This window comes from Lepidochelys kempii, chromosome 8 (assembly GCF_965140285.1).
Source record: "Lepidochelys kempii isolate rLepKem1 chromosome 8, rLepKem1.hap1, whole genome shotgun sequence".
In the NCBI taxonomy this organism is placed as follows: domain Eukaryota; kingdom Metazoa; phylum Chordata; order Testudines; family Cheloniidae; genus Lepidochelys; species Lepidochelys kempii.
The window spans coordinates 74,173,477-74,198,917 of record NC_136387.1 but is presented as its reverse complement, the minus strand read 5'-3'; the positions used below and the strand labels follow the sequence as shown (position 1 = coordinate 74,198,917).

General features: G+C 40.9%; 1 protein-coding gene across 4 annotated transcripts in view; it reads left to right on the top strand.

Annotated features, from left to right (window-relative positions):
• FNBP1L (formin binding protein 1 like) overlaps positions 1–25,441 on the top strand; it is a 95,669-nt gene that overhangs the window by 29,863 nt on the left and 40,365 nt on the right. For 3 of the 4 annotated variants that reach the window (XM_073357021.2, XM_073357022.2, XM_073357023.2), the window contains exon 2: positions 24,152–24,267. In XM_073357021.2, the coding sequence (XP_073213122.1) occupies positions 24,152–24,267 (116 nt within the window). Of the gene's footprint in view, positions 1–24,151; positions 24,268–25,441 lie in introns of those variants that run through there. The other variant, XM_073357024.2, reaches the window with a different exon arrangement.

The window sequence follows — 25,441 nt, the reverse complement described above, 5'->3', positions numbered from 1 at the left end:
ATAAGAGACAAGCCACTGTTTCATTCTGCCCAGGACTGGACCCTGACTCTGGTACCGATGTCCCAGAAGTGGCCCCAATTGGAAATGGTACAGGTGGAGGAAGAAGCATTCCCTCCTCCAGTGCTAGCCTCTTACTCATCATCCCCGGATGAGGCAGTCACAGGCCCTAGCAATCGTTCCCGCTGAACAACTACAGGGGCCATCAAAAGCTCCTGAAATGGGTCGCCAGAAACTTGGGGCTGATAGCTAAGGAGTTGAAGGAGTCTGTGCACAGCTTAGTTGATATCCTGGCTGCAGTGGCTCCCTCCAGAGCAGGCCTGCCAGTTAATGAGGCAGTGTTGGAACCCATCAGGGCATTATGGCAGACCCCCTCACCTCTGCCCCCTACCACAAAAAGGGCAGAGAAAAAGTACTATGTACTGGCCAGTGGGTTTGAGTACCTCTACTTGTGTCCCCCCCGCCAGGGTCCCTGGTGGTGTCGACTGCAAACAAGAGGACAGACAAGTGCAGTCGAGCGCCCTCTCCAAAAAATAGAGGCTAAGAGACTGGAGGTTGTACGGACGCAAGGTTTATTCGATGAGTTGCCTCCAGCTATGTATCTCTAACCAGCAGGCTCTGCTGGGGAGGTACGGTTTTAATCTGTGGGACTCGATGGCCAAGTTTAAGGACTCCATGTGGCAGAAGTTCATGGCCATCCTGGAGGAAGGCAAGATGGCGGCCAGGACCTCCCTCCAGGCAGCTCTGGATATGGCCAACTCAGCAACCAGAACGGTGGCATCAGCAGTCACCATGAGGTGCTGTTCATGTCTCCAGTCATCGGTTCTCTCTCATGAGGTGCAGAAGTCTATCCAGGACCACCCCTTTGAGGGTACCTCCCTGATCTCTGAAAAGACAGGCTCCAAACTTTACACCATTAAAGACTCGAGGGTCATGCTTCGCTCCCTGGGCTTTTAGGTGCCCCCAGCCTCCAAGAAGCCCCAGCAGCCTCCCAGATTTCTGGCACCTCCCAGGCAGGAGCCCTACTAAAGAAAGGGAAAGGGCTATAAATGTTGTCAACCCCTACCTTCTGCCTCAGCCTCCCAATCAGGCTCATGTAGATATGCTGGCAGGGCCAGGCAGGCTTTAGAAAGGTACTCCCGAGGACAGCATACTGGTCTTGACTATGGATCCTCTCCCGCTCCACACCCCCCCCTTTTTTTTTTTTGGACTACCTGTCACCCTTCCACCCACCATAGTCTTGCATAACATTGGACTGGTGGGTGCTCAGTAATATGGCAGCTGGGTACACCCTCCGGTTTTTGTCCACCCCTTCCTGCCATCCCCAGCCCCTGTCCCTCTTCAGGGACCCTTCTCACGAGCAGCTGCTTATTCAGGAGGTGCAAGCCCTCCTATGTGTGGGCGCTGTAGAGGAGGTTCCTCGAGACTTGAGAGGGAAAGGGTTTTACTTCCAATATTCCTAATCCTGAAGGCCAAAGGGGGTCTGCAGCCCATCCTGGACCTGCCTTGCTTCAACAAATACCTCAAGAAACTGAGGTTCTGCATGGTCTCCCTCACCTCCATCATTCCCTCCTTCGATCCAGGAGACTGGTACGCCACCCTCAATTTGAAGGATGCTTATTTCCACATCTCCACCTTGCGTGGGCACAGAAGATTCCTCAGGGTAGTGGTGGGTCAACGCCACTACTAATTCACCGTGCTTCCCTTCTGCCTCTCAGCAGCCCCACAGGTTTCACAAAGTGTATGGAGATGGTTGCAGCATTCTTCAGACATTGAGGCATTCAAGTCTACCTGTATCTCAACGATCAAAGGCTCAAGTTCAGCGCTGTATCGGTACAGTACGGGCCACCTTTCAGGCACTGGGTCTATTAATAAACAAGCAAAAGTCAACTTTGGTCCTGGCTCAGAGAACAGAGTTCATTGGGGCGGTGTTCAACTCCACCCAGGCCAAGCCCTATCTACAGGATTATATCGTACCTGATCGCCCAGGTCACAACCCACTCTCTTACAACCACATGGGTTTGCCTCAAACTGTTGCGCCACGTGGCAGCATGTATGTATGTGATGCAGTACAAGTGGCTACACCTCAGACTCTTACCGATGTGGCTGGTGTCAGTCTACTTCCTGAGCACACACCACTTGGACTCAATATTCACGGTTACGCCAGTTGTCCCGGCTTCGTTGTCTTCGTGGAGCCTGTCCTGTAATGAAAGGAGTACCCTTTGCCACCCTGTATCTATTGGTAACCATGGTTTCAGATGTGTCAGATCTGGGATGAGAAGCCCAACTTGACAGTCTCAGGACTCAGGGCCTCTGGTCCCAGGAAGAACTCTCCCTGCACATAAATGTCAGGTGTTCCTTCCCCAAATCTCAGGCAAGGTGGTATGGGTCTTGATGGACAATACGGCCTCGATATTTTACATCAACAAGCAAGGGGGAGCTCAATCTTCAGTCCTGTCCCAAGAGACCCTCTGGCTGTGGGACTTCTGCATGAAGCACACCATTCACCCGGAGGCTTCGCACCTCTCAGAGGCCTGGAACACATTGGTGGATCACCTCAGCAGGTCCTTTTCCTCTCACCACAAGTGGACTCTTCGCTTGGAGGTCACCTGGGTCATCTTCCAGAAGTGGGGCCCTCCCCAGGTGGACCTGTTCGCCATCAGTTCTGTTCACTGCATGGGCTCAGCAGGGGCTCCCTCTCTGATGCCTTCCTGCTCTCATGGGCAGATAGACTACTATATGTATTCCCACCAATCCCATTGGTTCACATGATCCTCCTAAAAATCAAGCGGGACAAGGCAAAGATTATCCTGATAGCTCTGGCATGGCCATGCCAGCACTGATTCAGAGGCATTGGATCTCTCAGTAGCAGCTCCACTTGTGCTTCCATCCCATCTGAACTTGATTTCACAAGACCACATCCGATTGCTTCACCCAGACCTCGCCTCCCTGTGCCTGATGGCATGATGGCAGCGTGGCTGAACACTGAAGAGCAGGCCTGTTTGGAATAGGTTCAACAGATCTTGCTAGGTAGCAGAAAGACTTCCACCATGGCTACCTAAGTGAAAACATTTCACTTGGACCTCCGAATGGAATCTTTCTCCATCCCGTTCTTCTCTACAGTCTATCTTGGACTATCTGCTACACCAAAAACATCACAGTCTGGCTCTCTCATCTGTTAAGGTTCACTTGGCAGCCGTTTCGGCCTTCCACCTTCCAGTGCAGGGCAGATCAGTGTTCTCCCACAAGATGACAGTTAGGTTTCTCAAAGGCTTGAAAAGACTGTGACAGGATTCCCGGGGTGCAGCCTGGGACTGTGGGACCGCTGTGCCCCCTTAACTCTCTCCAGCCTGGGCTGTCTCTCTCAATGCCTTGCTAGTGACCAGCAGCAAACCGTTCCAGGAGCTGTTATCACTCAGCACAACAGCATGTGGAGCCTCACACCCAGCTATATTGCATGAGTGCTTCCAGAGTCACTCATCAATCACAAGGGAAAGGCACCAGCCAAATCCATCCCAGCACTGTACCAGGAATATACCAGCAAGATAAGCAGTGCAAATTTATTAATTGGTTCACCATTTCATCAAAGGAAAGTGAATATACACTAGTCTTTGCAAAACCTGAACAGATTTTCCACACACTTCATATGAATTCACTGGTAAAGATAAAGAGTAAACAAAGTTTATTGATTACAATAAGATTTTAAGTGCTTGGGGAGCACAAAGTCCAGGCATGTCTGGGGGCATTGCTGAGTCTCCAGGCAAGGCTGAGCAGTTCTCCTGGTGTGGCCTCATGCAGGTGAGTCATTGCTGGACAATGGTTGTTCATGGGTTGATTGATACCCTGCCCTGGTGTTGGTTAATTTCCTTGTTGTTGCCTCTGGGGAGCGAATATCTGGCTGATTCCCCAACTTACTGCATGTTTTAGTGATAACCATACAACACAATTCTCATAACTTCATATGCATTAATGATATATGTATATGGATAGAGAAATTACTTTCAGCAGATCATAACCTTTTCCCTGATACCTTACAAGGCATGCTTTATATTCTATGTAAGATCACGGTTATATAAACATGAGGAATATGGGGGTTACAGGACGCTCCCCCAAGATACAGAATGTGTCAAAGACTATACCCTCTGATTCACGACCTGATTCCCCCGTGGGTCCTAAACTTGGTCCTGTCAAAACTCATGGGGCCTGCCTTCAAGCCGTTAGCATCTTGTTCCTTACTGCTTATCTCTTGGAAGGTCGCTTTCCTGGTGGCGATCACCTTGGCCAGAGGGTCTCTGTGATCAAAGCTCTGATGTCAGAATCCCCTTATAAGGTGTTTTTCAAGGACAAGGTCCAGCTGCGCCCCCATCTGGCCTTCCGAACATGGTGTCGCAATTCCACAACCATCAGGACATCTTTCTGCCTGTCTTCTTCCCAAAACCTCATAAGACCTCTGAGGAATGTCAGCTCCATACGTTAGATGTTAGGCGGGCCCTGGCCTTCTATATTGAGAGGACTAAGCCCTTCCGCAAGTCTACGCAACTCTTTGTAGCAGTACAGAAAGGATGAGAGGACTGCCAGTGTCATCCCAAAGAATCTCATCCTGGATAACTGCCAGTATCTGGGCTTGCTATGAGCAGGCGAAGGTTCCGCCTCCAGCCATCGTAACCACTCATTCTACGAGAGCTCAGGTTTTGTTAGCAGCATTCCTTGCGCAAATACCAGTCCAGGACATCTGCAGAGCTGCGACATGGTCATCAGTTCAAGCCTTTGTGTCTTAACAGTGCCATCATCTAGCAGGCCTGTGACTGTACCAGTTTTGGAAGAGTTGTGTTGCAGTCAGAGGGCTTGTCTACACTGACAATTTACAGCACTGCAACTTTCTCGCTCAGGGGTGTGAAAAAACACCCCCCTGAACTCAGCAAGTTGCAGCGCTGTAAGGCGCCAATGTAGACAGCGCTGGGAGCCAAGCCTCTCATGGAGGTGGTATTAGAGCACTGGGAGAGCGCTCTCCCAGCGTTGCACAGTGACCACACAAGGCACATTAAAGCGCTGCCGTGGCAGCAGTGCTTTAGCGTTGCCAGTGTAGACTAGCCCAGCATGTCCAGAAACTCTGAGCCCACCTTCAAGGGTACTGCTTGTGAGTCACCAAGAATGGAATGGACATGAGCAAGCACTCGAAGAAGAAAAATCGGTTAATATTTCGTAGCTGTTGTTCTTCAAGATGTCGCTCATGTCCATTCCATGACCCACCCTCCTACCACTCTGTTGGAGTTATTGCCAAGAAGGAACTGAGAGGGTGTGGATCCGGCGGCACCCCTTATATCAGCACGTACACTCCCGGGGGCATTAAAGCCAGTCCTACAGATACCACAAAGGGAAATATCTCTGGCAGTTGCCACATGCACACCTAGCATGGAATGAACATGAGCAACGCATCTCAAAGAACAACAGTTATGAAAGGTTAGTAACCATTTTTTTTCACTTTGGTGTTGTAAGGATTAACGTGCATGAAGACCTTTTAACATGAAAAACATTAACTTGCATTATCTATATATCTAACTATAGATCTAATTTATCATCATCACCTATATGGGATTTATGCACACAATTTGTGCAGTCTTGTATGCTTTGTAGTATCACTTAAATACAATTCCCAGAGCTATTCTGGCACGTAAGCAGATGGACAAGTAAATGCAAGAAACCATGTTGAGTTGATGAGCCAGAATGAAAAAATTAATGTCATGTTAGAACTTTTTGATCTGTTATAACACCCCGAATGTGCTTTCATTTCTAATAAAGTGTTTGATATTCTTATTGCTTTCATTGAGTGAGGTAGGAATTAGGATACATTTTGAGACAATGTAAAATTACCATCTGAGTAAAAAGAAATTTTCTTGTTCTATTATCAAGATATTTGGGGTGGTATTTTCAAAAGTGCTCAATAGTGAAGTGAACGGGAGTTTCTTCAGTGGGAAGAGAATGAGGGTAACAGTGAGCACTTTTTGGAATATCACCTCAATTTTTGTCTACTTGTTATTTTTTCTGAGCAGTCTGTAGGCATGATCTCCATATATATGTATTTTTGTGGAATGAAAATTACTTATTTTGGTTCACTGTGCTAATTTGAGATTCAGGTTTCATCTTAATGTGGTGTTTCCTCATTAGAATAAATCAGATTGCCATGTACCTCTTAGTAAAATGAATATATTTTTTTTGTTGGATATTGGATTCACTTCCTTGTTGAAACATAACTCATGTTTCTTGTAGAAGTGTCATAACACTTTTTATGTGTGTCTGCATGCGTGCGTATGGTTTTTTAGCATTAGTTTTAACTCATATTTGAAAAAAGGGAATCTGGTAAGCAATTAATCCTTGGTGTAGCCCATCATTTTTGGAGATGTTCAGAGTTAAAATTTCCAAGTTAACACTGCGCAAGTGGCTACGTTATTTCTCAAAGAACTTTCAGAAGCAGCCTGACTGCATCTATAGGGTCATATGAAGGTTTAGGCATTCCCACAAAACTGTATAATGGCTCCAAAGAAGTAATGAATGGTTTTGTCATGTCACCTCTCAAACATTTCAGGAGCTTCCATTCCTTTTCAAAATTAACGTTATACAAGACCTCTTTAGTTATTTTCTCTGTTACTTTAACTTTAATTGGCAAGCATAAGGAAATCCAGTATAAATACTGAATTTCTGTATCCTCTGCATTTTTTTCCCCATGAAAGCAAATGCCTGCTTAGGAAAATTCTGTCCGCTTAAAATGAGAGTTGGGATAAGATGGATAAATCAGGCTTTATCTGATTAGTCTATTTTAAGAGGCTTATATTGTAATATGTAAGAGTACTAAGGTAGTCCAAATAGTTGCAAAGCAGTGCTAATTACTAACTTCTCCCAGTAATCTGAGTCAGGATTTCTCTTGGAGTCCAATTACAGTGTTTATTACTATGATAAATTTAGCTCACTGAACTAAAGGACAGTCAGCAGTTGTAAACACTCATATACTATAGGGATGAGTATAGGACAGGGATTCTCACGACAAATTCTTTGGTGGCCTCAGGTGTAGACCAGCTCTCACTGATGGCCGCACTGACGCTTTTCCCTAAAATACTTAATTAACTTTAGGAAAAACAATTAAATATGCACACACACACATCCAATTCATTGTAATTTATAGTTATAGACATTTTTGGCAGACTCAGTAATAACAATAATGCTACTGGGGGAAAGCCGACAGGTGCGGAGGAGCATGTGGTTTGGACAGCCCTTAGGGGAGGATCTACAAATAGAGATTTCCTATGTCCTAATGAGGAGAGGATGGAAAATGATAAAATACAGGGAGGATCTGATGAGAAACAATCAAATGAAAAAAAGTCCCACTCAATTACGTCATACAATAGGGGACAGCCAAAAAATGACAAGTTTTTAAAATGCTTATATACCAATGCTAGAAGTCTAAATAATAAGATGAGTGAACTAGAGTGCCTAGTATTAAATGAAGATATTAATATAATAGGCATCACAGAAACCTGGTGGAATGAGGATAATCAATGGGACACGGTAATACCAGGGTACAAAATATATCGGAAGGATAGAACAGGTCATGCTGGTGGGGGAGTGGCACTATATGTGAAAGAAAGCGTAGAATCAAATGAAGTAAAAATTTTAAATGAACTAAATTGTACCATAGAATCTCTATGGATAGTAATTTCATGCTTGAAAAATAAGAAAAAAGCAGTAGGGCTATATTACAGACCACCTGACCAGGATGGTGTTAGTGACTCTGAAATGCTTAGGGAGATTAGAGAGGCTATTAAAATAAAAAATTCAATAATAATAATGGGGGATTTCAACTATTCCCCATATTGACTGGGTACATACCACCTCAGGAAGGGATGCTGAGATAAAGTTTCTTGACACCTAAATGACTGCTTCTTGGAGCAGCTGATCATAGAACCCATAAGAGGAGAGGCAATTCTTGATTTAGTCCTAAGTGGAGCACAGGATCAGGTCCAAGAGGTGAATATAGCTGGACCACTTGGTAATAGTGATCATAATATAATTAAACCTAACATTCCTGTGGCAAGGAAAACTCCACAGCGGTCCAACATTGTAGCATTTAATGTCAGAAAGGGGAACCGTACAAAAATGAGGAGGTTAGTGAAACAGAAATTAAAAGATACAGTACCAAAAGTAAAATCCCTGCAAGCTGCGTGGAAACTTTTTAAAGACACCGTAATAGAGGCTCAACTTAAATGTATACCCCAATTTAAAAAACATAGTAAGAGAACCAAAAAAGAGCCACCGTGGTTAAACAACAACGTAAAAGAAGAAGTGAGAGGCAAAAAGGCATCCTTTAAAAAGTGGAAGATAAATCTTAATGAGGAAAATACAAAAGAGCATAAACTCTGGCAAACGAAGAGTTAAAATATAATTAAAAAGACAAAAAAAGAATTTGAAGAACAGCTAGACAAAGACTCCAAAAGTAAGAGCAAACGTTTTTTTAAATACATCAGAAGTAGAAAGCCTGCTAAACAACCAATTGGGCCACTGGACAATTGAGATGCTAAAAGAGCACTCAAAGACGATAAGACCATTGTGGAGAAACTAAATGAATTCTTTGCATCGGTCTTCACTGTTGTGGATGTGAGGGAGATTCTCAAACCTGAGCCATTCTTTTTGGGTGACAGATCTGAGGAACTGTCCCAAATTGAGGTGTCATTAGAGGAGGTTTTGGAACAAATTGATAAACTAAACAGTAATAAGTCTCCAGGACCTGGTGGTATTCACCCAAGAGTTCTGAAGGAACTCAAATGTGAAATTGCAGGACTACTAACGGTTATCTGTAACCTATCATTTAAATCAACGTCTGTACCAAATGATTGGAGGATAGCTAACGTGACGCCAATTTTTAAAAATGGCTCCAGAGGTGACCGTGGCAACTACAGGCTAGTAAGCCTCACTTCAGTACCGGGCAAATTGGTTGAAACTATCATAAAGAACAAAATTGTCAGACACATAGATGAACATAATTTGTTGGGAAATAGCCAACATGGTTTTTGTAAAGGGAAATCATGCCTCACCAATCTACTAGAATTCTTTGAGGGGGTCAACAGGCATGCAGATAAAGGAGATCTAGTGGATATAGTGTATTTAGATTTTCAGAAAGCCTTTGACAAGGTCCCTCATCAAAGGCTCTTCAGCAAAATAAGCAATCATGGGATAAGAGGGAAAGTTCTCTCATGGATTGGTAACTGGTTAAAAGACAGTAAACAAAGGGTAGGAATAAATGGTCAGTTTTCAGAATGGAGAGAGGTAAATAGTGGTGTCCCCCAGGGATCTGTACTGGGCCCAATCCTATTTAGCATATTCATAAAAGATCTGGAGAAAGGGGTAAACAGTGAGGTGGCAAAATTTACAGATGATACAAAACTACTCAAGATAGTTAAGTCCCAGGCAGACTGCAAAGAGCTACAAAAGGATCTCACAAAACTGGTTGACTGGGCAACAAAATGGCAGATGAAATTTAAAGTTGATAAATGCAAAGTAATGCACATTGGAAAACATAATCCTAACTATGCATATACAATGATGGGGTCTAAATTGGCTGTTACCACTCAAGAAAGAGATCTTGGAGTCACTGTGGATAGTTCTCTGAAAACATCCACTCAATGTGCAGCAGCAGTCAAAAAAGTGAACAGAATGTTGGGAATCATCAAGAAAGGGATAGATAAGACAGAAAATATCTTATTGCCTCTGTATAAATCCATGGTACGCCCACACCTTGAATACTGCGTGCAGATGTGGTTGCCTCATCTCAAAAAAGATATATTGGACTTGGAACAAGTTCAGAAAAGGGCAGCAAAAATGATTAGGGGTATGGAATGGCTTCCGTATGAGGAGAGATTAATAAGACTGGGACTTTTCAGCTTGGAAAAGAGGCGACTAAGGGGGGATATAATAGAGGTCTATAAAATCATGACTGGTATAGAGAAAGTAAATAAGGAAGTATTATTTACTCCTTCTCATAATACAAGAAAAAGGGGCCACCAAATAAAATTACGGGCAAATTAGTTGAAACAATAGTAAAGAATAAAATTGTCAGACACATAGAAGAACATAAATTGTTGTGGAAAAGTCAGCATGGTTTTTGTAAAGAGAAATCATGCCTCACCAATCTACTAGAATTCTTTGAGGGGGTCAACAGGCATGCAGATAAAGGAGATCCAGTGTACATAGTGTACTTAGATTTCCAGAAAGCCTTTGACAAGGTCCCTCACCAAAGGCTCTTACGTAAATTAAGTTGTTGTGGGATAAGAGGAATCCTTTCATGGATTGAGAACTGGTTAAAAGACAGGGAACAAAGGGTAGAAATAAATCATAAATTTTCAGAATGGAGAGGGGGTAACTAGTGGTGTTCCCCAAGGGTCAGTCCTAGGATCAATCCTATTCAACTTATTCATAAACGATCTGGAGAAAGGGGTAAGCAGTGAGGTGGCAAAGTTTGTAGATGATACTAAACTGCTCAAGATAGTTAAGACCAAAGCAGACTGTGAAGAACTTTAAAAAGATCTCACAAAACTAAGTGATTGGGCAACAAAATGGCAAATGAAATTAAAAGTGGATAAATGTAAAGTAATGCACACTGGAAAAAATAACCCCAACTATACATACCATATGATGGGGGCTAATTTAGCTACGACTAATCAGGAGAAAGATCTTGGAGTCATCGTGGATAGTTCTCTGAAGACATCCATGCAGTGTGTAGTGGCAGTCAAAAAAGCAAATGGGATGTTAGGAATCATTAGAAACGGGACAGAGAATAAGACAGAGAATATCTTATTACCCTTATATAACTCCATGGTACACCCATATCTTGAATACTGCATACAGATGTGGTACTTATACTGGCATTAGAAAAGGTTCAGAAAGGGGCAACTAAAATTATTGGGGTTTGGAATGGGTCCCATATGAGGAGAGATTAAAGAGGCTAGGACTTTTCAGCTTGGAAAAGAGGAGACTAAGGGGGGATGTGCTAGACGTATATAAAATCATGAGTGGTGTGGAGAAAGTGAATAAGGAAAAGTTATTTACTTGTTCCCATAATATAAGAACTGGGGCCACCAAATGAAATTAATGAGTAGCAGGTTTAAAACAAGTAAAAGGAAGTTCTTCACGCAGTGCACAGTCAACCTGTGGAACTCCTTGCCTGAGGAGGTTGTGAAGGCTAGGACTATAACAGGGTTTCAAAGAGAACTGGATAAATTCATGGAGGTTAAGTCCATTAATGGCTATTAGCCAGGATGGGCAAGGAATGGTGTTCCTAGCCTCTGTTTGTGAGAGGGTGGAGATGGATGGCAGGAGAGAGATCACTTGATCATTAACTGTTAGGTTCACTCCCTCTGGGGCACCTGGCATTGGCCACTGTTGGTAGACAGGATACTGGGCTGGATGGACCTTTGGTCTGACCCAGTATGGCTATTCTTACGTTCATGAGGCTTAACTATTTATCAATAGTCAGGACCTTGTCTATTAGTGATTCCACAGCTGCAGAATGCATTCCCTTACTGCAGAATTGTTCTCCAGAATACAACCTTTTATTTGTGTGTGTACGTACACAGAAGTTTAGACAAGATTGACAGCCTGGAGAACAAAGAACTGGAAGAAAGCTAACGTTGTGCCACTGTTTCAAAACAGTAAATGGAATGACGTTGGTAACTATAACTATAGAGTAGTGAGCCTGCCATTGATCCTGGGCCAAATCATGGAGAAGCTGAAATGGGATGAAATCAGTGAAAAATTAAAAGATTGTAGCATAATTAATGCCAATCAGCATAGTTTTATGGAAAATAAGTCTTATTAAAGAAACTTTATTTTTTAATGAGATTACGAGATTGATAAAGTAACTGTTCATGTAATATATTTAGACTTCTATAAGGCATCACTTAGAGTACTGTGTCCAGTTCTGGGTGCTACACTTCAAGAAAGATGTGGACAAATTGGAGGGAGTCCAGAGGAGAACAAAAAAATAATAAAAGGTTTAGAAGAATAATCTATGAGGAAAAGTTTAAAAAAAACTGGGCATGTTTAGTCTTGAGAAAAGAAGAATGAGGGAGGATCTGGTAAGTCTTCAAATATGTTCAGGGCTGTTACAAAGAGGATGGTGATCAACTGTTTTCCATGTTCAATAAGAGTTATTGTGGGAATGTTCTGACCTCCTGTATGACAGGCCATATACTGTCGTTAGATGATCACAGTGGTCCCTTTTGGGCTTGTATCTATGAATCACTGAAGGTAGGACGAGAAGCAATGGGCTTAATTTGCAGCAAGGGAGATTTAGGTTAGATCATAGGAAAAACTCTCTAACTGTTAGCACTGAAATAGGCTTCCAAGGGAGGTTTTTGAATCCCCGTCATTGAAGATTTTTAAGAACAGATTAGACAAACACCTGTCAGGATGGCCTACTTGTACTTGGTCTTACCTCAGCTCAGGGACTGGACTAGATGACCTCTTGAAGTCCTTTCCAGCCCTACATTTCTGTCATTTGACTTTGTCCAGTATGACAACTGGATTAAAATAAGAAAATTAGCACTATACAATATGAATATAGCCCTTATTAAATGGATTTTAAAACTGGTTAACTGATAGATTGCAGAAATTGTACATGGAGAATTGTCAGTCAGTGAGGGTATTTCAAGTGGGGTCCCACGGGGATCTGTTCTTTGTCCAATTTTTTTCTTTTGAAAGAAAGTATAAAATAATTACTGGAAATTTTGCAGGTGATTCCAAATGTTGGTGGACTGGTAAATAATGATGGGGACAAGTCAGCTCTACAGACTGACCTGGTTCAGTTGAACAATATGTGTTTTTAAAACAGCCAAATACCAGGTTATACATCTGGGAATAAAAAACATAGAAGAGTGGCGGCTGTATCCTGAAATGCAATGATACTGAAAAAGAATAGCAGTCATGGCAGGTAACTAACTGAACATGAACTCCCAGTGTGATGGTATAATAAAGAAGACAAATGTAATTCTTGGGTATATAAATAGGGGAATGTCAAGTAGGACTAGGGATGTGGTATTATAGAATCATAGGACTGGAAGGGACCTCGAGAGGTCATCTAGTCCAGTCCCCTGCACTCATGGCAGGACTAAGTATTATCTAGACCATTCCTGACAAGTATTTGTCTAACCTGCTCTTAAAAAATCTTCAATGAGGGAGATTCCACAACCTCCCTAGGCAATTTATTCCAGTGCTTCACCACCCTGACAGTTAAGAACTTTTTCCTTATATCCAACCTAAACCTCCCTTGCTGCAATTTAAGCCCACTGCTTCTTTTCCTATCCTCAGACGTTAAGAAAAACAAATTTTCTCCCTCCTCCTTGTAACAACCTTTTACATACTTGAAAACTGTTATCATGTTCCCTCTGAGTCTTTCTCTTTTCCAGACTAAACAAATCCAATTTTTTTCAACCTTCCTTCAAAGGTCATGTTTTCTAGACCTTTAATCATTTTTGTCGCTCTTCTCTGGACTCTCTCCAATTTGTCCACATCCTTCCTGAAATGTGGTGCCTAGAACTGGACACAATAATCCAGTTGAGGCCTAATCAGTGTGGAGTAGAGCACAAGAATTACTTCTCGTGTCTTGTTTACAATACTCCTGCTAATGCATCCCAGAATTACGTTTGCTTTTTTTGCAACAGTGTTACGCTGTTGACTCATATTTAGCTTGTGGTCCGCTATGTGACCCCCCAGATCTCTTTCTGCAGTACTCCTTCCTAGGCAGTCATTTTCCATTTTGTATACATGTAACTCTATTATTTCTTCCTAAATAGAGTACTTCACATTTGTCCTTATTGAATTTCATCCTATTTATCTCAGACCATTTCTCCCGTTTGTCCAGATCATTTTGAATTTGTATTGAAATTGTATACATTAGTAAGACCTTTGCTGGAGTACTATGCCCATTTCTGATGTCCCTGTTCCAAAAAAACTGTCAAAAACTTGGAAAGAGTTCAGAAAATAGCTCCAAGAATGATTTGTGGTCTGGAAAACATGCCTTTATAGTGAGAGACTTAAGAAACTCAATCTATATAAAAAGAAAAGGAGTACTTGTGGCACCTTAGAGACTAACCAATTTATTTGAGCATAAGCTTTCGTGAGCTACAGCTCACTTCATTGGATGCATACTGTGGAAAATACAGAAGATGTTTGTTTTTATACACACAAATCATGAAAAAATGGGTGTTTATCACTACAAAAGGTTTTTTCTCCCCCAACCCCACTCTCCTGCTAGTAATAGCTTATGTAAAGTGATCACTCTATTTACAATGTGTATGATAATCAAGGTGGGCCATTTCCAGCATAAATCCAGGTTTTGTCTCCACCCCCCCGCCCCAAACAAACCCACTCTCCTGTTGGTAATAGCTTATGTAAAGTGATCACTCTCCTTACAATATGTACAAGCGGTGCTTGAGCGGTGCTTTGATATTTCTGCCCTAGACATCTTCAGTGATGCACCCCATGGCCACTCCTCCAAATAAGTAAGTGAGGCATTCCAAATTAGATCTTTTAAAACCAATCTTGGAAAAAAGTCATTTGAGATTTGGAAGTCTGGAATGTGAGATCTGTTGTGTAGTCTGCATCACCTTTGGTGCAGCCTATCTCTGGTGCAGTCTACAATTGTTTGTTCTAAACTGATTTTTTTTGCTTTTTACTTTAAAGAAAAATATTTACCAAGTAAGTGTCAATAGTTTAGTTTCAATAAACCGCTACTCTGAAGTTAAAGGTTTGGTTTGTTAATGTGGATAATATTCTACCCATCTTGACTTGGAATTCTTTGTTTTCATTTGGTTACTTTGTTTGGTAACTAATTTGCATTTGAGAAGGCAGGTACATATAAATGAATAAAATCCCCAATATTCTGAGAATTTTGGAATGAGATGTCTAAACTACTTGAATTTTTACACGTCTCGTTCCCAGTAACAATTATGTTATTCCCGAACTACAGTTAAAATACATCCTGTTGAATAATCTACACTGACTCATTATGGACCTTTGTGGAATGGCAGACTTATTTCATATATGACTCTCAAGCTTTGAACTGGATTCCAGTTGGTGAGTGGGCAGTGTAATATCCACCAGGCCCATCGATCAACTGATATCTGCAACCCATTAATAGAATGTCAGATACAGTGCTAATTAAAAATTCTTCAACAGACTTACACGTTTGGCTGTTAAGAACAGTGTTTCATTAAATTGGGAGCTATTGTTTTGTCATTTATTTAATAGCATATAGACAAACAGCCCTAATTATACAGTGTACCTCATGTATATTTGTCTTGGGAGGTCAGTGGGAAAATAGTTTCTGCTAAGGTAGTGGACAGACATTTTGTTCATTATCTTGTGTCAATCTTTATTAGCTAATATAACTTCTACACTTTCCAGAAAAGAAATACTTGTATATCTAAATATTTAATGTTTTTTGCTAAAAGTTCCAGACTTAAAATTAACTGTAATTTTAGACACCAGACCACATTTACTCAGTTAACTTTGTCCCCTGTGTTATACAGCCTGCTTATGTTCAGAATAGACTAGGCTTAGTTTCACACAGATAAACCAATTCAAAACTGATATTAACATCAGTAAACAGTATGTTAAATTTCCAAATTAGGTGGTTAGGAGAGCTTTTAGTACTGGCAAGAAGGTTGGTATCTAAGCATTCCCTATCAGGTGATGATACGGATTTTTGCCTTTGTTGTCTTCCTGGCACAACTCAAAGCTGTCTTGTGTCTCATCCCATAATGTGGCTACCTTTGCAGCAGTGAGGAACAGTTCCTCTGGTTATGTGTCTTGTGGGAGCAATGGAGGGACTGGGGTGAAACCTGCAACCAATCTTGCTAAAAATATGAATATCAGGCTGATTTCCACGTCCAAACTGAATCCCTCTCTACCTTAGAAGTTTTGTGTCGTTGTCATCCTCCTTCTGCCTGCTGACTGAATGAAACTTCCTTGGCTGTTGCTTGTTCGTCTCTGTACGACTGCTAAGAAACGTAAGGCTCCTTGTCCCTCCTAGGGGATGAGCATACTATCTGCAGCACTCCTGTTCCCTTCAGGGTAGATTCCTTGTTGTGTATAGAATTTTAAAACAACAAACTGCATGTTGGAATTAATAATAATATTTAAAATTATTAATATTGATATGGGAAAACACCAAACACTAATTTAACCATAAATTTCTCTTTTAAATCCAAAGGCCAAATGGTATTTTATGCAGTTGCTCTAAACAAGTCCAATGGCTGAACAATAAGCAGTTTCTACATCCAATATATTAACAATATTTATAAGCATGCGATCAGTTACTTACTAATAGGCTAAATCTGGGGGTGCTGAGACCCATATTAGTCATCTCCAACTTGGTCAGGCAGGTATTAGCAATGAACCTCTTTAGGAGTTTACTTTTTATACCCTTTAACAAACAAGTGATGTCATTGCCAATAACTGACTTCAGCTAATTTGCTAGCTTTAGCAAAAACCTGGTTTGCAGCAGTTTCTCCTTGCTTCTTTCCTTCCTACAAGGCCTTCTCTTATTCTCCCCACCCCCTTGCTTGTACAGCAGAACAGTAGGAAGGTTTGCGGCTGTTTTCTTTTGAGACAATTTCCCTTTGTCTTGTTACCGCAGCTCTTTTTTACTTTATTAGTTACTTTGGGAGCCATACATCCTTCCCATGCTAAAAGTAACACTACTTACTATTCTCATGGCCTTCGTTTACTTGCTGATTGGGGTCTTTTCCCTACTGGCCATGAGCTATAAGGAGAAAATGTTATTTTCTTAACCAAACTTAGGCTAATTTTAATTTTTATTATTATTCTTATCCTATGCTGCAGAACAGATGTATTCATTTAACATATTTTCTTTTATCTGGTAGTCACTGAGAGCAGAATGTTCTACAGTATGTACAGTGTTTGGAGAGAATGAAATGCATACATTGAATGTGTCCAGTTTTTATCCTTGATTACATACTTATATTGTAAGTAGGAGTTTATTGTATTTTTTTAATCTAAACATGAGATGTCTTTTGTGGATTTAAAAAAAAAAGCAGTTCTGTTTTGAGGCATCTATTTTTGCTGAGTCTCAATCTGTCCTTCAAAGGATACTTAATTTTTCAGAAACCTTTATTTTAATCTTCAGTCTTTCCAACATCCAAATATTCCACTCCGTAGTTAACATGAATTCTTCCAACATATTAAGACACGAAACAAACAATCTTTGTGAAGTCATCTCCCTATGAAAGGAGCAGCGCATACCACTTCTATTGATTATATCTATAAGGGCAGGCTACTGACTTGCTAAACTAGGGTTTCAGGCCCTGGTCCAGCAAAGTGCATAAGCACATGCTTAACTTGAAGCATGTGAATAGCCCTGTGGACTTCAGTGAGACTGCTGATATTCTTAAACTTAAGCTTGTGCTTAAGCGCTTTGCTAGATCAGTGCCTTTGTATTATAGGTAGTGCATGTAAACACCTATAGTTAATGTTGCTTAGACATTTCCATTATTGAAGGATCACTTTCATTTGTTTCCCATTCAGTCCTTAGGTCATAAATATGCTTTTCACTGATTCAGGAGATCAAGTTTAAACTCTTAATGATGGAGCAAGCTTTATGTCCTGCTTCAGATCCAGGGCTGGAGGACACCTCTATACATAGACCTCCCTGGACCGCTAGTGCCCCATCCACAACAAGATCTCAGACACCAGAGCCACTAGAGGTAGGCAGTACTCTGCACCGAGTACATATACCGTACTGTAGACCTTATCTTCATCTGCCTCTAAACAGAAGGAGGTAAGGAATAAATCTCCAAAAAAGATCTTGGTCACCAGCACACTAGAAGGCTATGGAGACCTCCAGTCCCACAGAGAGCTCCATGCAGGGTTTGAGTGATGCTGGTATTGCAAAGACAAAGAAAAAGGGTCAGTCTAAGACAGACTCACAGAGTTCAGGTACTTGGACCCAGACTGGCAGAGACATGGTTGAAAAGAGCTATAAGTCCATCCCTGAACAACACTTGGTACCGTATCACAAAAGTCAATGGTATCAAAGACTGCGAGGCCTCCTGCGGTACTGAGAAAATCTGAGCTGACTCGCACGCAGGCTAAGTGTTCAGGGCCAACTACATCAGTTGTGAAGCCATCCTCCACAGATCCTCTCCCAGGCCAGTCTTTGTTACCATCGATACTGCAAGAGTTCGGGTATCCTAAACTCTTTGGAGCTAGTCTCCCCTATTAATGAGTGCCAGGCATTTCTCAGCATCAAGATCCTCTCAATCACCAGCCCCTTTATCACCTTGATAAATATATTTGCCCTTGTCTACTTTGCAGCTCTCCCCCATCTTGGATTTCAGTATAGGGTTGCCGTGTCTATTTTAGGACACATTGCTCTCCTTCCTACACTGATTTGCAGGAGGGTAGACCTCAAATGATACCCACATCGCAGGAACACAGATGAATGCCTCCACTTTTGCCATTTGGCCCCCCTCAGTGGCCTCACTGGGATCTGTGGGCATTCAGTTGCCAACAATTTGCTATGAGGTCTTTCCTCGACTCTTGAGGGAACAGAGAAGGGCCCATTCTCTTCATTCCCCCTCTGTCGCCACCTTTGAGGAGTAAGAAGCAAGGTAGATAAGGAGGTGACACCTCTTACAAATATTTTCTCCTTATCAACTGATGAAGCTGGCATGCCTCCACCCCCTTTTATGTTAGATGGCTTCAGACATTTTCAGGAACTGATGGAGTGAATTGCTGACATACTTGAGAATCCCTTAAAGGAGGTTCCGGAGTCCTGCTTCAAACTCCTAGATATTTGACACACATCGTCATCTCTGAGAATTGCCTTTCCAGTGAATGAAGCTGTTATGAAGCCTGCTTAGACTGTCTGGCAAACCCCAGCTACCTACCTTCAAGGGCCTGGATTAAAAAATACTAGGTTCTGGACAGAGAATTGGAGTTTCTATTTCTCACCCAGCTCTGAACATCCTAGTAGTGGAAGCCATTAATGAACAAGACAAGCAACATAGCTCAAAGTCTGCCCCATACAGTAAAGACCATAAGAGACTCAGTGTTTTTGGCCACAGATCCTACGCATCAGCCACACCTCAGATTAGCAAACCATCAGGTGCTCATGGCTAAGTACAGCTACTTAATTATAACAAATGTAATTCCTTTATTAAGCATCGGCCAGAGGAACATTGTGACCAATTTAATATTCAAGAGGGCCAGTTTCTAGCAAGGACATCACTTCAGGACTCCTTAAACATGGCAGATTCTGCAGCATGGTCTATATACACTGCAGTGGTAATGAGAAGAGCACCCTGGCTGCAGATGTTAGGCTTTCAGGGAGAGGTTCAGAGTACCATTGAAGATCTCCCCTTTAATGATCTCGAGGTCTTTGCGGACTCAACAGATACCTCCTTTCCTCCAGATTTCTTGCACTAGCATATCTCATCTCAAGGATTCAGAAAAGTCCTTAAGTGATGATAAAGATTGCCTTCGATCTGGGACATATCAGCTTGTGTCTTTGTAGTGTACCATGCCAGGTTAAATCTTCAAAGTCTACAGGGATGGCTTTGAACAGTTTAAAAACCAAGCAGACACAATCTAGGCAGGTTACTCTGTTCCCCAGCAGGTTCTGCACTCAGTAGGTAGAAGAACCTCACAAAGACATCCAAAGGTGTTTCCTTCATTCAGATTTTCCCCTACCACGGTGAAAATATCAGATGCTTTGCTTTGAGTTGGGGGACACATCTGGGACCTCTTACGGTGCAAGGCAAATGGTTGCTACAAGAGCAGCTTCTACACATAAATCTTTTGAATTGAGAGCTGTCAGAATTGCTTTCTACACTTTCCACCTCTAATCAGATCAAAGTCAGTAAAGATCATGACAGACAGTGTGGCATGTGTGTATTATATCAACCATCAGAGAGGAGGATGTTCCTCATCTCTCTAGGCTGAAGTGATAAAACTCTGGAATTGGTGCATAGCCAACAAATAGTCATCTCAGATTCTTACCTACCAGGTATTCAGTACACCATGGCAGATGACCTCAACAGACATTTATTTCTAAATTATGAATGGGAGCTAAACTCCAGAGTCCTCCACACGATGTTCTTAGCTTGGGAATTCCTGGAGATCAGTACGTTTGCCACAGCAACCAACTCAAAATGCATCAGGTATTGTTTTAGGGGAGGGAGGGGGTCTTGATCCCCTATCTCTAGGAGATACATTTCTCATCTCTGTGATGATGGAAAGACTTCTCTGTGCATCTCCACTGACATGGTTACTGTTGAAGATTCTCAACAAGATCAAACAAGATTGAGCCAGAGTTGTACTGATTGCACCACTGTGGCTAGACAAGTCTGGTATCCCTATCTAATGAGACTCACCTCTCATCTTTCCTGGAAGCTTCCAATCAGTCCTCACCTACTGACTCAAGGTGTCGTTCAAACGCTTTACTCCAACTTGCGGATTCTGAGGTTCCAAGCATTTATTCCTCAATGGTTGTTGGGAATAGAGATATCTTGTTCCTCAGAGATACAAGTTTTATAAACCATCTACAAGAAATACTTACCTCCAGAAACTGCTTTGGTATAACAGTCATCAGATTTCTCCAACTCACTCTCCTCTTCCTAGGATATTAGATTATCTGTTAGAATTGAAAACACTGGATGTTTCTGTGAATTCCATTAGGGTTCATTTAACACCAGTAACAGCCTTTCATACACTCATAGGGGGTTTTTCACTCTTCATTCACCCAACTACATCATGATTCCTAAGAGATTTGTTGAATGTCTCCTCAGAAATCAGAGACCTACTCGTAGCTGAGACCTGAACCTAGTCCTTAATTCCCTTTCTGAAGCATCTGTTTGAACCACTAGCTATGTGTTTGTTAGATTTCTTTATGAAGAAAGCCTTTCTGATAGTGATCTCTTGTGCACAAAGGGAATGAGAATTGTGGGCTTTAATGGTGGATCGCCCATTTACAGTATTCAACAAAGCTAAAGTGTTGGTACGGGGTCATCCAAGATTGTTACCTACAGTGTCCTCAGAATTCCACATTAATCAAACCATTTTTCTCCAGACTGCATTGGACTAGTCAAGAAGCCATATTCCGTACTCTAGATGTCAGGATGGCATTGGTCTTCTAGCAAAATAGGACCAAACCATTTAGAAAATGTCCTAGATTATTTGTATCCATTGCGGGCAGAAACAAGGGTTTGGTAACCTCAAAACAGAGGCTGTTAAAGTGGATCTGTGGTTATATTAAGACATGTTATAACAGAGCTGAAGTCCAACCCCCTTTGAGAGTAATAGCACATTCTTCAATAGCACTATGTACTTACTTAAGGATGTACCAATTGCAGACATCTGTAGAGCGGCAACTTGGTCTTCTCTTTGTACCTTTTCTAATCATTACGTCCTAGTGTCTGTGGCAAGATCAGATGCTGCTGTAGGCAACTCAGTTCTCTCTTTTCTCTTGGACTCTGCTCTCAACCTCCTACCTCCTGAGGAGGGTACTGCTCAGGAGTCACCTGAAGTGGCATACCCACAGGAACTTTACTTGAAGAAGGAGAGTTTACTAACCTTCTGCAATAACTTGAATTCTTTGAGATGTGTCCCCCTGTGGGTGCTTCGCTACCCATCCTCCTCCTTCTCTGCTTTGAAGTTGTCCTTGTGGGACTTTGCAGTGGAGAAGGAAGTGAGGGTGGTTTTCCTGAGCAGCCCCATATAGCCTTTGTCTTGCATATGTAGGCTGAATGGGTACCTCTGCCAAAAATCATTGATCAATTCCAGTTACTGCACATGGTGAGTAACCTCTCTTTCCAGCAGCCAAATTATTCTTTTCATGGAACCAAAAGCAAAATCTCCTATCCCTAGCTGTCCTCGCTCAGAACCTGCAGCTTCTAGAGTGAGATGGAGGAAGATGAAGTAAAGAAAGGAAAGCTTTTCAGGGAGGAGGAGTGATCCTTTTGTTAATGGTAGAAGGAGAGATGTATATTACTTATACAGGTTCACCTTTGTATATGTCAGTAGTAAATAAGTAACTTTCATTAACAGATCTTTCAAATTATTTGTTTTTTATTTGAACCTGTAATATTGGAAATATATTCTCTGTGGTTATGTGTTCTAAAATATTAACAGTTTGGTGTTCCAGAATATTAAGTTAAACCTTGGCAGCAAATCAAAGCAGTGGAGTAAGCAGCTGAAACTAGGACAGCAAGGAATTGTTTTGCTGTTCACTGAAGGAAGTCTTTTTTTTAATGGCTCTGACCATTGGCTCCCTATCAAAAACACCTTATTGGGACTTCATTTGGATGCAAGGCTAGTATTGTCAAAGTAATTACAAAAACAAGAGCAGAATATAAAAGAGCAAAGTTTCTGAGAAAGTTATAATTTATGCTTACATATGATATTTTAATGCTTCCCAAAAAACCCTGTTTAAATAATGTTCAGGATCTGACTTCAAAGAAATTTAGAGTGAAGGCCAACACTGTCTTTAAATCACCATTATGGCACAAATTAGATGTGTGATATATTTAATCTATGCTTCACTGCCCTAAACCCAACAGGTTGAGATGAGATTTGAGAGCAATCTTATTTCTGAATTTCTTCCTTACGTTTGTCAATGCTGATAAAATGTTGTTTGATCTTATATATTCTAAATGATTGTATATTTTTACTAACAGCATTCCTTGATGGAACTTCAAATCACTGTAGTGTGCATTGGAATAAGAAGACTAAAGTTGTTAGTAGGAAAGGGTGGTATGACTTATTAAGTTAAGGTGCAATACTGAGTCAGGGTTGCCAGGCATGTGGTGGTGCATAACTTAAGATAATGAAGAAAGTAATGTTCTATCATGCAAACTTTAAATATCTAAAGGCAACACAATTAGCCTTGCCTGTACCTCATCACTTTCTTTCTCTGGTATTAATTTTTAATTTTACTTTATAGCTGTATTATTTAACTATCAAGTGTATCTGGACACAGTTTCTATGGCCCACACTGTATGATAACTTATATTTGTTTTTACATTTGCACATGTTTTTTTAGATTATTGAGCAATTGTTCATGAGGAGGTGTGCTAAATATAGTCAGAATTTACAATAAATATTGTCATCTTAAAACACAAATCCTGGACTTCTCTTCAGCATGGCATAGTTTAAATTTTTAATATAAAAATATGACTCTGTGCGGTGTGGTGTGGTTTACTGAACTGCATCTTCATTTTTTTTTATTTTTTTTTTTAGATATTTCATTCAAGTTTCCCCTTTTTGTTTTTGGATTCCTTCTTCACCCTGAATGAATGTTTGCTCAGCCTGTTGATCTGTCACCTCTAATAGTGAAAACTCAAGTTTGAAGGTAGCAATATGACAGGGTTTTTGATCATTTCTATAGAAATCTGCTTTTTTAAAACCCAGTTTCTGTTGCCAGTTTGTCATAGCCCTCTTCATTTTGAGGACTAGTTTTGTTCTGTCTGGAGACTGTCACCAGCACCTATCATGGAGTGAGCATTTGCTGATGACTTGGACTATCTGTGTATCAACCTTTGTTGTATAGTATCACTTAAGTGTGTTTCCTGTCATTGGGTGATCTTAAGGATGTAAATACTTTTTTGTATGCCTAGAAACCATACCTAGGGTCTGTGTTGAGGAATTTTAAAATTACTAAAAAATCTTTTGGAAATAAATTGTACTTGAATAGTCCGTTAACCAGTTACAGAACGCTTGTCTCCACTTATATGTTCAGTGTTGTATTGGAAACCTTCCTTGATTGAAAAGGATTATTTTTAAAGTAATACAAATATTAATGGTCATTACCTTTTATGAAAAAAATCAACCGTGAGTAATTTTAAAATATGAGTACAGGTGCTTTTACATGAAGAGCCAAAGGTATGTTTGCACATGTGATTTTAGCTTACTAATATTCTGGCATATGAGGGTTGTGATATGCATAGGACTGGCTTTATTATCCCCATTGTAGTGAGTTATATCTAAATATCAAAGACCACAACTTCATAACTAAATTAAATTGATTGATTTTTCTGATTTTTTTTTTAACTTTGTGTAGCTAATTGAATTTCTTTGTTTTGTTTTAAAGGATCAATTTGATAACTTAGACAAGCATACACAGTGGGGCATTGACTTCTTGGAGAGATATGCAAAGTTTGTAAAAGAAAGGATAGAGATTGAACAAAACTATTCAAAACAATTAAGGTAAGTTGTTGTATTTTTTTAAACAAATCCTACTCCGCAATCTTGCATCTGATGAAGTGAGCTGTAGCTCACGAAAGCTTATGCTCTAATAAATTGGTTAGTCTCTAAGGTGCCACAAGTACTCCTTTTCTTACTCCGCAACAGTTACTCTGAATTACATTATCAGATGGGTAGATAAATATTTGATTCTGTTGTTCAAGGTCTGTTTTTCATCTGTCGTCTGAATTAGATCGTTAGTTACTTTTCATGAGAGACTGATTTTTCTGATCTTCAGATTTACCAGTCCAAAGTGCTCTCCCCCCTTGAGTCTTTTGAACCTGAAAGATGCACTCAATGGAATCTTGAGACTTTTTAAAAACTACTGATACTTCTGCACTGGTTTTGGGGTTTGCGTTTAGCAATCTTTTCGCATTAGCCAGCTCTTTGGTTTCTTCTCTGTTCAACAAAGTTTAGAAGCAGACGCTTTAACATCCATTTCTTATGTTGGATTGGCAGAATTCACTTCTTTATGTTAGAAATCTGATAGAAGTCATTCGTGAGCAGAATTTTAGAAGATTGGAATATGAGAATTTAAGGAGCTCAAGAAGTGATTTAAGTATGCAGAATGCAGCACCATTTCACAGCGCTGTGTTGGTTTGTTTTGCTCATTCTATCTGTTTAAATGAGGAAACCATTTTATTTGGACACGTTAATCAAAAACTTTTTCACAGACAACACAAACAAGTCACCTCTTTGCTTAAGTAACTGAAGCTTATTTTTTGACCACCTTACAGAGGGTTATTGACTTCAGATTTGTCTGTGCCTTGATTTTTAAAATGTTGATGCTTAACTGTAGAGGCCTGCATTGTCTATATGTGAACTTTTATCTACTTTGTTCTAAAAGTTATATTATCTGTATTATTATGTCAATATTATATAAAAACAAACCTTTCATTCTTTCATTTTTAATATTGTTTTGGATAAGATTTGTAATTCCTCCTGAAGAGTATACTGCCTTGGAATTCTTGCATAGTGCACTTTATAAATGAAAAATGTATACCCTTATAATTTACTCTAACCTAGTGGCCACCAACCTGTAGACCATGATCGACTGGTTAAATCTAGAACATCTGCCAGCTGATCATGATCTCTGGCCACTAAAAGTCCAGCAGCACAACGGGACTAAGGCAGGCTC